This window comes from Neopsephotus bourkii, unplaced genomic scaffold (genome assembly GCF_033783945.1).
Source record: "Neopsephotus bourkii isolate Nb327-2 ecotype Australia unplaced genomic scaffold, CSIRO-AGI_Nbou_v1 NB_234, whole genome shotgun sequence".
In the NCBI taxonomy this organism is placed as follows: domain Eukaryota; kingdom Metazoa; phylum Chordata; class Aves; order Psittaciformes; family Psittacidae; genus Neopsephotus; species Neopsephotus bourkii.
This window is the reverse complement of record NW_026900744.1, coordinates 16710009-16723268: the sequence shown is the minus strand read 5'-3', so window position 1 is coordinate 16723268 and position 13260 is coordinate 16710009. Positions and strand designations below refer to the sequence as shown.

General features: G+C 38.0%; 1 protein-coding gene across 7 annotated transcripts in view; it reads left to right on the top strand.

The window, feature by feature from the left end:
* Positions 1 to 13260, top strand: part of CEP350 (centrosomal protein 350) — a 76561-nt gene that overhangs the window by 42521 nt on the left and 20780 nt on the right. For 6 of the 7 annotated variants that reach the window (XM_061345568.1, XM_061345573.1, XM_061345571.1 and 3 more), the window contains 7 exons: positions 801 to 888; positions 1298 to 1444; positions 2230 to 2387; positions 5921 to 6043; positions 9633 to 9832; positions 11329 to 11537; positions 12840 to 12984. In XM_061345568.1, the coding sequence (XP_061201552.1) occupies positions 801 to 888; positions 1298 to 1444; positions 2230 to 2387; positions 5921 to 6043; positions 9633 to 9832; positions 11329 to 11537; positions 12840 to 12984 (1070 nt within the window). The remainder of the gene's footprint in view (positions 1 to 800; positions 889 to 1297; positions 1445 to 2229; positions 2388 to 5920; positions 6044 to 9632; positions 9833 to 11328; positions 11538 to 12839; positions 12985 to 13260) is intronic. The other variant, XM_061345572.1, reaches the window with a different exon arrangement.

The following is a 13260-nucleotide window of genomic DNA, read 5'->3' as shown; positions in this document are numbered from 1 at the left end:
CCCCTCCCTTTTTAAGTATCTGTGGTTGAACTGATCTTCTGACATCAGTAATGTATACAAACGTTATTGTCACTTGGAAAGAACAGAACCCAGATTGTAAGTCTACTTTGATGCACCACATTGAGCATGGTTTGATCAAAGAGAATGTCATGAAACAGTAGATATTTGTTGTCAGAGAAGGTAGTTCCCAACTGTTACTTGACAAGTCTTAATTCAAGAAGATTAAAAAACTGTCAAACAGACCTGTATTTGCTTGATGTCTATCTGAGGTCATTTTAGTTGACTCAAGCCAAATTTTGTGAATCTGGGTATGAGTAGTACTTAATAATTTGTTTCAACCTAACATATGCTTTGGCTGGGAATGCCACTTGAAGGATGGTAGTGGCCAGATTTAATCAATAATACTTTTCTATGGTCACTCTCTGCCTGAGACTACCATTGTTCAACAGGCATTTTCTTCCAATTTCTTGTTAACGGAGGTTTGACAAAGGATTGTGAGGTAGTGACCCAAGTGTCCTTCCTATTGCCTTTCTCAAAGGGTGAGAATACTACCTTTTGAGAGCTTCTGCCCATTCATGTGAAATCTCATATTACCTGCACTGGCCTTTCGACTGTGTGTGTCTGACTGAACAGTACAACATATTTCACTATAGAGCATGCAAGTGATTAATTACAGGCATATACTCTTCTGCAGATTAGGAAAAGTAAATCTTGGTTTTTTACTTTAAAGTGTAAAAGGCTTGTGGTTCTTTGTTATATACTTTTTTCTTATTTAATCTTTTCTTCCAATTTGTTTGCAGGCATTTGCGAGACAAGGGCGAGGATGATAAAATGCCTCCTATTCGAAAGAGGCAGCGTGGTCTGCTGCTGAGATTACAGCAGGAAAAGGTAGCTGATGCTCTATAGGAAAACCCTGTTGAAGCATCTCTGTAGCCATTAAATGTTTCAGACACTGTAAAAGCTAAGAATTAAGAAACTTCCATACCAGGTTTTTGGATAGGAAGCTAGCAGTATTTCTTACCAGCAAGAGTATTACCAGCAAGCTACCAGTATTTCTTACTTGCATTTTGGTGGTATGTAACACATTGATTTAAAGGGTCTTTCTATATCAGTAATCTCACCTGTTGAGACTTGGAAGTATTAATTTATCTTCTGTTCTTCGCTGCTGAAGTTCAGGCTAGTTGCTTCATCAGTAATTGCAGTAATTTTAAACAGCAAGGACACTGTGGCAGCTTTAGAGTGTGTTCTTGAGAGTTGTCTGTCACAGTTCTTATGCTTAATCTTTTATACATAAAAGGCAGAAATTAAACGTCTTCAAGAGGCTAACAAAGCTGCTCGGAAGGAAAGGCAGCTGATCCTTAAACAGCAGGCGGAAATAGAACGAATACGTCAGACTACAATTAAACTGCAAGAGAAGCTAAAGTCTGCAGGGGAAAACAAACTAGTAAGTGTTCATACAGAAGCTGGAGTGTTCCCTCTTTGTCCATGCATCTAGTGTTTGATTTCAGTGCTTATAGTAATGGAAAGCTACTGGATTGGACCTATCACTTGAAAGTTTTGTCTGCCTCAAATGGTCTCATCTTCTTTATCTCAGCAGTGTTTAATTTCTTAAAAGCATTTTTTAAGGAAATTATTAAATGTTTTAACTGTGCAGTAAATGGTGTTTTAACTCTGAAGCTTAACCAATAACTTTGGGAGTATCAGCTTTTTGTTGCTTAGATCTCTTGGGCTCTGATTTTGTTTGATTATTTTTCAGACTCCAAAGTAATAAATGTGTTAAACCCAAAACTTGCTGCCTTGTGTGAGTGTTAGTGTCATTACACTAAGTTTATTCCATCTGCTTTATAAGACAGCAAGACAGGATTTGGTGACTGCTTCTTCACAAAATTTTGAGGAGAAACAAATTGAATAATAGTAGTATAGAAAGGATTTGTTTCCTGATTTGGTAACTCATTTCTGATGTTGGGGTGTTGTTGGGGATTTTTCTACATAAAGCTAGAGGGAACTTAAATTGTGGTGGAAAAGCATGTACTAAAAAACTTTGTGTCACATAAAAATGAAGTTGTATACTCAAGTTAAATCTGCAGGCTGACAGATTTACCTGAAGTAGTATTGGATGTAGTCTGGAGAGAAGTAAGCTAAATTATCATAATGTCTAAAAAGGATTGTAGAATATTTTTTTTCCTACTTTTAATGTTGCCTTTTTGGGTTTTTTACACTTAATTGCAGGAACTTCACAGTGAGGACGACATCAAACAGAGCAATGGTTCTAGCCCACTTCCAACTGATGGAGAAACACGCAGCCCTTCCCCAATCTCAATCTCCAGCAGTGAGACTAGCAGCATTATGCAGAAACTTAAAAAAATGCGCAGCAGAATGGATGAGAAGTAATTAATTTATTTTTTTCTCTTCTTATGCAAGACTTTACTATTTTAATAGAGCGAGTTGGTTTGGCCAGTATCTGCACTATTAATATCACATCAGCTTTGATCTGAGTTGCCTGAAAAATAGCTGATTGGGAAGCATTAATAGAACTGTGTTAATTCTTGAATATAATATACAAAGGCTACAACTGTTGCATGAATACTAAGATTTGGACATTGTTAGCTGGCAGACAGTGTGTCAAGTTTTTATTATACAAGATTGATTTTAATATTCTTTGTACTTCTTTTTTGAGTCGTAAAAGCACATCAATTTAGGAGATTTTGATACTTGTATGCTCAAGGAATTTGGACAGTCTCCAGCTTGATGATATAAGAGTTCCTCTAGCAATGACACCTCTGAAGTCAAATGGTCAAAATAGTGCCTGTATTTTGTATCTCCCATTTTATTTTAAAGGGCAGAAATATGGGAAGTGAGACTCTGCAATTACAGTACCAATTTTGTCTTGAATTGAAGCATAACTTAAAAACAGGAATAATTTTATGCAAAAACTAGTAACGGAGTTTGAGATCTGGCTCACAGAAAGTCATTGAGCTTCTCAGGCTTGTGATTTCTACCTTATTATCCAGCTTCAGAATTTCAATTCTAATTGCATTAAAGTGAGCTAGGATGCATTTTATAGTGTTTTCTTAATTAATGGAGGTTGTATGTGTGTGACTGAGAAGATGGGCAATTAATAAGACCTTTCTTTTCATCCTGTTTGGTCCATGGGTTGAAAAAAATTGAAGTTGGTTGTTAGTATTCAGAGGAAACAATGAAATATATGTGCAGTTCCTGCATCTGAAAACTAGGGCTGAAGGTTTCACTTATTAAATTGTTTTGAATGAAATTATTTTTCTGCATCTTTTCAGTGTAGGGATTATTTTGTGTGCACTAAACATCCCAAATGCTTTTCCAGCATGTGCTCCTTAGTTTGAAGCCTTACATTTATTTTTGAGACTAATCCATTAAAAATTTGATCTCTGCCAATTTCTGCAAGAGATAGTCCTTGCTTAAACATTTATTATTTTTTTTTATTATAACCAAGGTATGTCACTGTATTTTAGTCCATAAGGGAGATCTTATGTAATGGTTGTTTTTTTTGTTCTCGTATGACTCCTAACACAGCTGGTTAAAACATCAAAAAGCAAGCACTGCCATTTGCAAGCTGTTTGTGACTCCTTAGCTCCTTATTTGCTTGTAATCTTTTTAGAAGCACATTTCCAAGACTTGCATGTATTTGTATATGATGAAGATAAAAGCCAGTAGTACTAAGTGAGCATTAGGAAGAATCAAAAACGGTGTTCTAGGTATACATAGTCCTCGTGTTCTAGCCTGAATTCATTGCTATTTTATTCAGATTCTTCTGGTATACTTAACAGCCAAAATGAGAAATGATTTCAAGATTCTGAATTGTCATATTTCCAAAACTAAACCCTTGGCATTCCAAGTCGTGTGGAAACCAACCCCATTGGTATAGCGGAAAACTCTTTTTCTCAAAATGTATTTTGAAGTTGGTAAATGGCTGAAGATGAGGACTTGAGAAGGATGTGCTCTGGAGGCCACGTTGACTGACAGAGTTTCAAGAAAACAAGGGGTTTCTTCTGATCCTTTTTTAAGGAGGGTCTTTATTTTTTTTTACCACCTGAGATTCAGCATACAAAATTTCAGATGGTGTAACAAAACCAAGTAACATTTTACCATTTTTGAGATACAGTGTTAATAAACACTATAGGAGATGACACTTTTGTATTTAAAACTTCCTTTGCTACTTTTTATCAGGTAGTGGTTTTGTTAGTATTGTTTTTGAAATTTTACTGTTTCAAAGTACTTTCATTTCTAAGCAACAACTATGCAGAAAAAATGACTTATTAATAAATAATTGTTCTTACTATTGCAAGGGATAGTAGTAGATACAAATTATGTTCTGTCCTTAGAGATGTTTGAATCATCAGTCCGAAATAGAATAAATTTCAAAAGGTAGATAGCAGAATTTGAGCTAAAATAACTGTGTTTAGTCTGAACAAGTGGAAGGTGTGCGATATATGTGGTCATGTATTTTTGGTTTTATGTTTTTGTCTTGGATTGATACAGACATATTCAAAGGAAGTAGTACTTGGATCTTCCCAATTATATAGGTTTTGCACACCTTTTGCAGGCATTTTGATTGCAATAGCTGTGGTTATTGGTTGAAAACCAGTGCTGACTTGGAGTCTTTTAAATGTCCTTATTTGTAAAATGCATAAGAATAATAACATAATAAAGACATTTGGTTTGGGGTGTAATGATAGGAAGCTGCTGTCTGAAGGGCAGCTTAATCAGGGTATGAGTGAGGTACAGCAAAAGGAAAGAGGCTGAATGTTGAGTGAAGTAGTAGAGGAACTATAATAAGGAATTAGGAGAGCCCACTATGCTGGATTTGGTGTTGTCCATAGCAAGGTGGAAATCCTGTGGCTTCTTTAAGAGGCAGCTTTAATTTTTCTCTTCTGCTAAAAGGGGAATGAAGGAATGGTTATTTTTTTAACAGCCTGCATGTGAACAGGAGCATGCTCTGTCAAAGAGAATTAACCACTTCCCCTTGCTTTCCTTGCATATGCAACTTTAATGATAATCTGTGCTATAGAAGAACTGATTAAATGCTCATTTTTGTTTGCCTTTCCTTAATATGCTGCTTAGCTTGCGTTGTAGTTCATAGAGCTATGTGGAGCATGGCATTTTTCTGTAAATATTGTAATTCTTTAGGAATTAACTTAAAATGGTAATTGTTTAAGAAATACCATTTTAAGCACAGCTGTAAGTTTAGGTAGGTAGATTAATTTTTTTTAAACAAATAGGCATTATCTTTCTGCAGTTAGTACTTCACATGAAAGAGGCAATGTACAAGTATTCTGAGACCAAGGCTGCACTTCATTGCCAAAAACCAAAACAGCAGCTAGAGGTCAAATTACAGGTGTTTCTCAGACTTTTCCTGGATTTGCTCATGTTTTAAAATACGTAATTTAATCCCCCCCCCCCCCCTTCACTGGTGCTTACCTTTGGAGAGTTAATTTTACTGAGGTTTCACCAGGTGAATGAAAATGTGTTTCAAGTTTCCGACAAGCAAAGTTGTTCATGTAGCAAAACTAGCATGCTATTTAATGCTCATTGTATACTGTATAGACAATTACAACAACAGGAGTTGCAAAAAGATCACATTGAAATATGTTAACCAGTACATGTGGAAGTCTGCATCAAAATAAAACTCTTTCCAAAATTTAAAGAAAAATCTAGCAGTGTGAAAGTAGCTTGCCATTAGTTAACAGAAAATGAAGTGGTGTGTGTGTGTTTTCTGTTACCTTCTGCATAACAGTGTATAGTTTTTCTACTTCAGACGTTGGGTAATAACTATACAATGTTAAATGCAATTAATTTTAAAGTTCTTTGCTAGATGCTATCCTTTTCTCATTCTTTCTGCCTTTTTTGCTATCTTAGTTTTAAACTCTTCCTCCTTATTTTGTAGACACTGCTCTCCTGTTCACTACTTCTTCTCTGTCTTTACGTCTCACCACTGGGCCTCTCTCAGTGTCTGTTTTCCCAACCTTCACCCCAAATTCCAGCTGTATATCTACAACCAATTGGTCAGGTAACTGCATCTTTTTCAAGTGATAGACTCTTTGATAGAGCATGCTCTGTTCAGTCCTGGGAAGTCAAGAGGTTCTTCCATCAGTGAACTTGTTTCCAGATTTTTCTTAATGGCATAGACAGTGAGTGGGATTGGGTATGTCTTTAAAAAGTCTGCAGATGACACCAAGCTGAGTGGTGTGGTTGATTCACTGGAGGGAAGGGGTGCCATCCAGAGAGACCTTGACAGGCTTGAGGAGTGGGCCACTGTGGACCTCATGGAGATAACAGGGTCCTGCATCTGGGTCAGGGCAATCCCCAGAATCACTGTAGACTTAAGGGATGAATGAATTGAGAGCTACTCTGCAGAGAAGGACTTGGGGATGCTGGTGGACAAAAAAACCCACTGGATATAAGCTGATGCTTCCCCTCTAGTCTGCTCTCATGAGACCCCCATCTGGAGTACTTCCTCCAGTTCTGAGGTCACCAGGATGAAAAATACATGGATCTGTTGGGGGAGGTCCAGCAGGGGGCCACAGAAATGATCAGTGGGCTGGAGCACCTTTCCTATGAAGAAAGGCTGAGAGAAGTGTGGTTTTTCAGCCTGGAGAAGGGAAGGCTCTGGGGAGACCTTATTTGTGCCTTTCAATATATAAAGTGGGCTTATAAATAATAACCAGAAAGACCTTCTGCTAGGGCGTGTAGCGATAGGACAAGGAGTAATGGTTTTAGACCAACAGTAGGTCTAGATTAAATATAAGGAAGATTTCGTTTGGTTTTTTTTTATGATGGAGGTGGTGAGACACTGGCACAGGTTGCCCAGAGAAGTTGTAGATGCCTCGTCCCTGGCAGTGTTGAAGGCCAGAACAGATGGGGCTTTGAACAGGCTGATCTAGTAAAAGGTGTTCCAGGCCATGGTAGGGAAGTTGGACTGGATGATCTTCAAGGTCACTTCAAATCTAAATCATCCTATCTCATCTCTTATTCCTACTGTGTTCTGAATGGCAGATAGTTCAGTTTGTTCCCACTGTCTGGTTAGCACTTCAGAATACCTGCTGAAACTGTCTAATTTGGATTTGAAGTCAGTATACCTTGGATATAAATGTACAAGCACAGGTCAGAACAGCAAGTTATGCTTCCAGGTTAATATTTGGGATGCATTGATAAAATGTGTGATGTTAGCACTAGAGAAATAGTTCGATTTTTTAAATCATGCTGATGCAATCCAAGTGCTGCTGCTCTTTTTTTCCCCCAGATTTCCAGCTTCGTAGATGCCAGGCATGGTTTTGCCTTTTTTTTGTTTCTCATGAAGGTGCTACTGCTTTTGAGGGTAAATGCATACCTTTGGTGTTACAACTGGAACCCTCTAGATCGTAGTAAATGTCAAAGCAGTGTGTATACTACCTTGTGGCTCTGACCTTTCAAACCCCAGGGTTATAAAAGGGTCTGCATCTTTAGGCATGCTGCTTTAATCCTCTTCTTTCTATAGGTGGAATGTTGGAAACTTCTTTCACTCCCATCCCTTCTTTTGACTTTCATTACTAGCAAGTAGTCTTTGTGTGGTGGTTAGTTTCATTGTCATTTAGTTAATTCTTCTCCTTTCTGTCTCCCCTAGTTTTAGGGGTTAATGCTTTTAGGGAGTCCTATTCTTTTGAATCCATTTATTTCAACCTGTCTCTTGCATTTTATTTCAACTGGACTTGCCTTCGTAAAGATCCAGTAAGCTATGAAGATCCAGACATTCTGATTATATCAAACCATTTACAAGGTAGAAGAAAAAGTTGCCTTTTGCAGTAAGATCATTGCAATGATGACTCTATATAGAGAGTTCCAAATACATGATCTGCTAGATTAACTGAAACTGTTTTGTATCTGAAAGAAAGAGCTGACAAATCTGATAGTGCTGTTGAAAGGCACAACATGGCTGTCCATGTCATGTTTGTAATGCAATTACTGTTGGTAGTCTAATTTCTTAATGATATTAATCTGTTGGGTTTGTCTAAAAGTAGACAATGTTTGATGTTTGTCTATAGAAAGTAATAAAGTAATGCACAAAATCATTGAATCTGTTGCTTGAAGGTGTTCCCAGAGACTCTGAGATGCTTCTGGTTTGAGCCTGCTTTTGTTTTGATCATAGGAAAGAAGATTGTGGTCAATCTTACTGGCTTCTAAAACTTTCATCTTCAAATCATAACTGTCTACCTTACATGAATCGATCTTAGGAAGGATTTACCTGAATCTTAACCTTTCTGGTCAGCTTCCAGCTCACTTTTCCAGGGAGCAGAATGAACATGAAGTGAACAAACAAGAAGTGTCCCTTAGCAGGCAAGACGTGGAAATTAGCTAGTTGGCTATTCCAGTGTCTGCAAATAAAAGGGCTTTTTTGAAACATGAGAGATTAAAAAGCAGAAATGAAATCATCATCTGCTTTGCAGCTTAAAAATTTAGATGCCAAGTGATTGGTATGGCTTGAAACTTACAAATTATAAAGGCATTTGCAAAGCAAATAGCGCAAATGTTTGAAGACTGCCTTTTTAGGCACCCCACCCCCTGTAGAGGGTGAACTCTAGCTGGCAAACCTTATGTTTTCTGCAGAATGATTTTATGATGTCATAACTTAAGTGTAGGAGATTAATGACTTGATACACGCTCTTCTCTAGACTTAGCATGTCAGAGGAGGTGCATGCAGTTGATGTTGAACTTGATTTCTTTTACTGTGTTAAAGCTTAAATGCTATGGTCTTGGTTACTTCAATGTTTAGAAATAAGACCAGAGATACTGTTGTTCAAGAGCTGTCAAAGCAAGTTCATATATTCACACAAATTTATACATACCTAGAGAGTCCTATAAGAATTGCCTCATTTTTGAGGTTTTGTGGATCACCTAAGAAATCTTTGTCAGAAAGAAAATATTTCATAATTTTCATCATGAGCTTTGCTTTCTATCTGTTGTTAAACCAGGAACCAGATATGTTAGTAGCTGGGAAAAAAAAGTCCCGCGTCCCATATTCTCTTGATGCTGTCAGCTCACAATTAACATTTCAGATGTGGTTATCCACAGAGACGATGCTTAAGGGAAGAAGGATAGAAACTCCAGTAATTCAGGAGATCTATTAATACAGCATCACCTTCTCTTAGAAGTATGTATTTGGAAAATATGTGAGGCAACTTGGAGTTACAATTTTTCTGTCATTGGGATTAGTGAAAAGTTTGTTTTTTCAAACAGTCACTGCTTTCTTGAGGGTTCCAGTTTAATATCACTGGTACTTTTCATGTACTGAAATTGGGAACTTAGCCTGTTCGTTCTACTGAATAGTTAGTAGCACTTTAATGGTTTTGAAGATCTTTAAAATGTAAGCAGCATATGTTGTAGTCTGCTGTAGCCTACCACTACAGGATGTTGAAGACTTATTGCAAAGAAAAAAAACTTTTTTAGTTGTAGGGGGTTTCTCAGCAGCACGTGGGAGGTCTAGAAGATAGTTGTTAGTGTGGGTATTATCCTTGAAAAAAATCTGAACAGCTATAATTCCAGAAATTGTGGCAATAGAGCATCTGGGTATTGGGACCTTTGAGTGTGATTGGCTCTTTTCTCATTGTCTTCTGCTCTGTTAGGTTTCTAACCAAGCGAGAACAGAAGCTGATGCAGCGTCGACAACATGCTGAAGAATTGTTGGAGTGGAAACGCCGCCTGGATGCAGAAGAAGCAGAAATACGGCGGATAGAAAAGCAGGCTCTAGCTGCCTGGGACAAAGAGCTGCTCAAAACCAAAACAGCCAAGAAAGAGCTGGGGGATCAGAGGACTGAACCCAAAGGTAAAAGGAAGTGGGGGGAAGCGATACAAATAACAAGTAAAGCATAATTTGACACGATTGCTTAAGTTTGCACTTTCTTCCGTTTTTGATGTTTTGGTGGTGGTGGTTCTTCTCTGGACCCCCTTAGAATATCCGTTTCTACAGTCTTCAGTGCCTTCTGTTGCCTTGTTCTTTTAGCCCCGTTTTACACTTCAGTTAAAAGTGTATTCCTCCTTTGCTGTGGATCTTCTCAAGTGAACAGTGTACCAGAGCCCCATCAGACATTTCTACAAACAATTCAGAACAAAAATAGTTCATGATCTTCTGCTGATCATCTTCTGAACTTACTCTTATTAAAACCTCTGTAGTGCTCAAAGTGTCTGTCCTGTTAGCCTCCTCACTGTTGGTGAGGATGGCTCTTACCAGAGGCTGTGTTTCAGCATTTTTTTCTACCCTCTGTTGTTGATGCAGGATAACCATTTCAAATGTGCAACTGTGCTTAAGTGTGTAAGGATATAACTAGCATGAATAATGCTATTGTTAGGAAAAAAAAAAGTTCCCAGATGTTGGGAGCCACAGCTTTACTGTTCTGTCTTAACTGGACCATACTTTCAGCATGAAGCACAGAGAAGTAGAGAAAGTAATGGAACTTTGGGATTGTTCTAGAAACAATCAATTTTCTTTATCTCCCACTTCGCTGAAGGCAGGCAGCATGTCCTTTGAATGTGCAAAGGAAATTCAGAATTATGCCCTATTAGGGTTGTTATTGAAGAGACATGTGGATCTTGGGTATTGTAAGACATTTTGAAGATATGTGTATAAGTCAGTAAGTTCAGATTAGCAAAAATTCAGAATGAGAAAATATACTTGCTTCCTATTAATTGTATCTACTAGTAAGCACTGGAGCACAGCCCATGTTCAGAAGTTCTGCTTCCCAGCCTTTGCTCAAATACTGAATAATTCTCTGTGACTGCCTCAGTAATGCTGTGACTCCTGCAGAATTTAATAAACAGGAATTTTGAAAACCCAGCTTATTATTTTAGTTGCTGCCAGTTGAGACACTCATGATGAAATCATAACATTAAAATGTTTTCCGCAGCTACTGTAAAGGAAGCTGTAAATTCAGTATCTGGCTTGGAGATTATATGCTCCTCCATGACTTCTTCAAACTAATAGTGACTCTTGCTATGGTGTATGGTCAACCAGAAGGACAGGTTTCGCTAATGCTCTTTTTTGAGTGTGTTGTCTGGAAAATGTTAGAATATCCTGAAGCCCTCTTTATATGTTCAGCAATCACTTAGAAGGTTTGACAGTCTTAAATCATAGCTAGTTTCTAATAAGCATGCTTGTTCTTGCCAAGTGCTCCACCCTCAGTGTCTAGGTGGGGGGGGAAATAACACCAATTTGACATGTATTGGTAGCAGTTACTACTTTGTATACAGGCAGTAGCATCTTTGAAGGCCTGTAAATCAGGACAGGTTCTTAAGCGCTTTGTTTTGTCTTTTGTTGAATCTCAGAAACGGCTAGTGAAGAAGAGTCTCCAGCACCTTCTTGCTCTCATCTGAACAGTGAAAGCTCCATCCCAGAAGATCTGGGCAGTCTAGCTGCTGAGGCTGTCCCATCAGAGACTATGGGCCATGGACAGCCAGAAAGCCTAGATCAGAGTACAGCTAATGAAGAAATGGTTTATTCTGAGGAGTTCAAGTCTGCCTCACCTGGCAAACTTGTGAGTTTTTATGCTATATGTATTTTAACGCTTGAAAAAAGCTATGAGAGAAGGAGTAAGCACAGCCATGCCAGTTGTCAAAGCAGAGATTAAACTATTTTCTGTTGGCAGTACCATTTTGCATTATCGTGCATACGCATTGTGATCAGGTACGTGCTGAAGTCTTGAGGAGAAATTGCTTCATCACAGAGTTTAGATATTTTTAAACTTGTGGGTAGTCTTGCAAAACGTTTTGCGTATGTCACGTAAGTATGCAGTATTAAGTGGTGGAACACTGACCCAGTTTACCAGTATAAATTAGCTGTAGGCTAGCTTGTTACCATTGTATAAATTCTTTGAGGCCATGGAAACTATGCTCTGGTTTTCCGCATTGCTTTATTTGCAAGTAATGTACCCCAAAGTATAAGTATAGGATGAAGAAGCAGAGTTGTAATGCCATGCACAACCATTTGGGTTTCAGATTATGTCTGTGCAGTAGCTAATTCTACCTTATTGTTCTGTTCCAGCTGTTCCATAACTGCTATTTCTACTTGGTTTATAATTTTTGTCAGTTTCATCCTGATAACTTTGCTCTGTGCTTAGTGAGACAGAAAATGTGGTGTCTGTGGGGTAAAAGAACTGCTCATCTAGAGTTTCTATAGTTATGCTATACGAGTATCCACACAGTTTTATATTCTAGAAATATTTCTAGAGTTATTACAAATATTTTGTTGGAAAGTTTGCTGAGAAGATAGTGAGGTAAAATGTCTAATATGTGCCAGAGGTTACATCCAAGGTGTGTGAAAGGTTTGTGGTATAATGTCAAAGCAGTAAGCAGCACTGTGGGAGAATGTTTGCTCTTAGAATTGTTTGCCTCGCCTCAGAGAAATGCTCTGTTGTTTTACTTATTTAGAATGTCATATTGCACCCCTTACATCAAATGGTCCTTTTGATTTCACTGATATATTTACTGGGAATTCCTATTGCTGTGCTTGTTACCAAATAAGATTACATAAACTGTATCGAATGCCTGTGGGTCAGAACCATGTCAGTTTACATAGGTGAAAATAGAGTAGTCTAAGCAGGTTTACTGAAATCTAGGCTCAAAGTAAGCAGTCAGCTATTTCTGCTCTTCGTATTCTTGTTTTGTTGTCTAGCAAACTGATATTCTTCTTAAGACAGTTGGATAGGTACCACTGCTTGTGAGATACTCTCTAGTCATGCTGTTCCTTCCTTGTAACTAGCTCCTGATGACAGTGATCTCCTACTTTTCAAACAGGTCTTTACAAGCAATAACTTATTTGTCATTCTCTTTTGCCATAGTCTCCTTCCAGAAGCAGCATATCTGTATCAAGGCAAGATTCCAGTAAAGGCAGCCATAGAACTGGAGGACAGCTACGTTCACCTGTAAAGTCTCATCAGCTATCTCACAACTGGTCTGATGAATCTTTATCTATGACACAGTCAGGTAAGTGTAATATCTGCTTGGGTTTAAATTGCTTTTCCATAGCTTTTGCTTTTAGCAAATAAACTTGAAAGGCAGACACAGATGTGGGGAGGCCTGGAAATTGCCAGGCTTTGTGGATTTGTGGGAATATTTTCCCATGACGTAATTTGATCACTTCTGCTTAAGAAGGTCTATGTATTACCTCTTCTTTTAGAAAACAACACAGGTTCCTGCAAACAGGTATGAAATAAGGGTGAGTAGTCAGGGTGGTCCTAGAATTTAAAAATACCAAGCTTA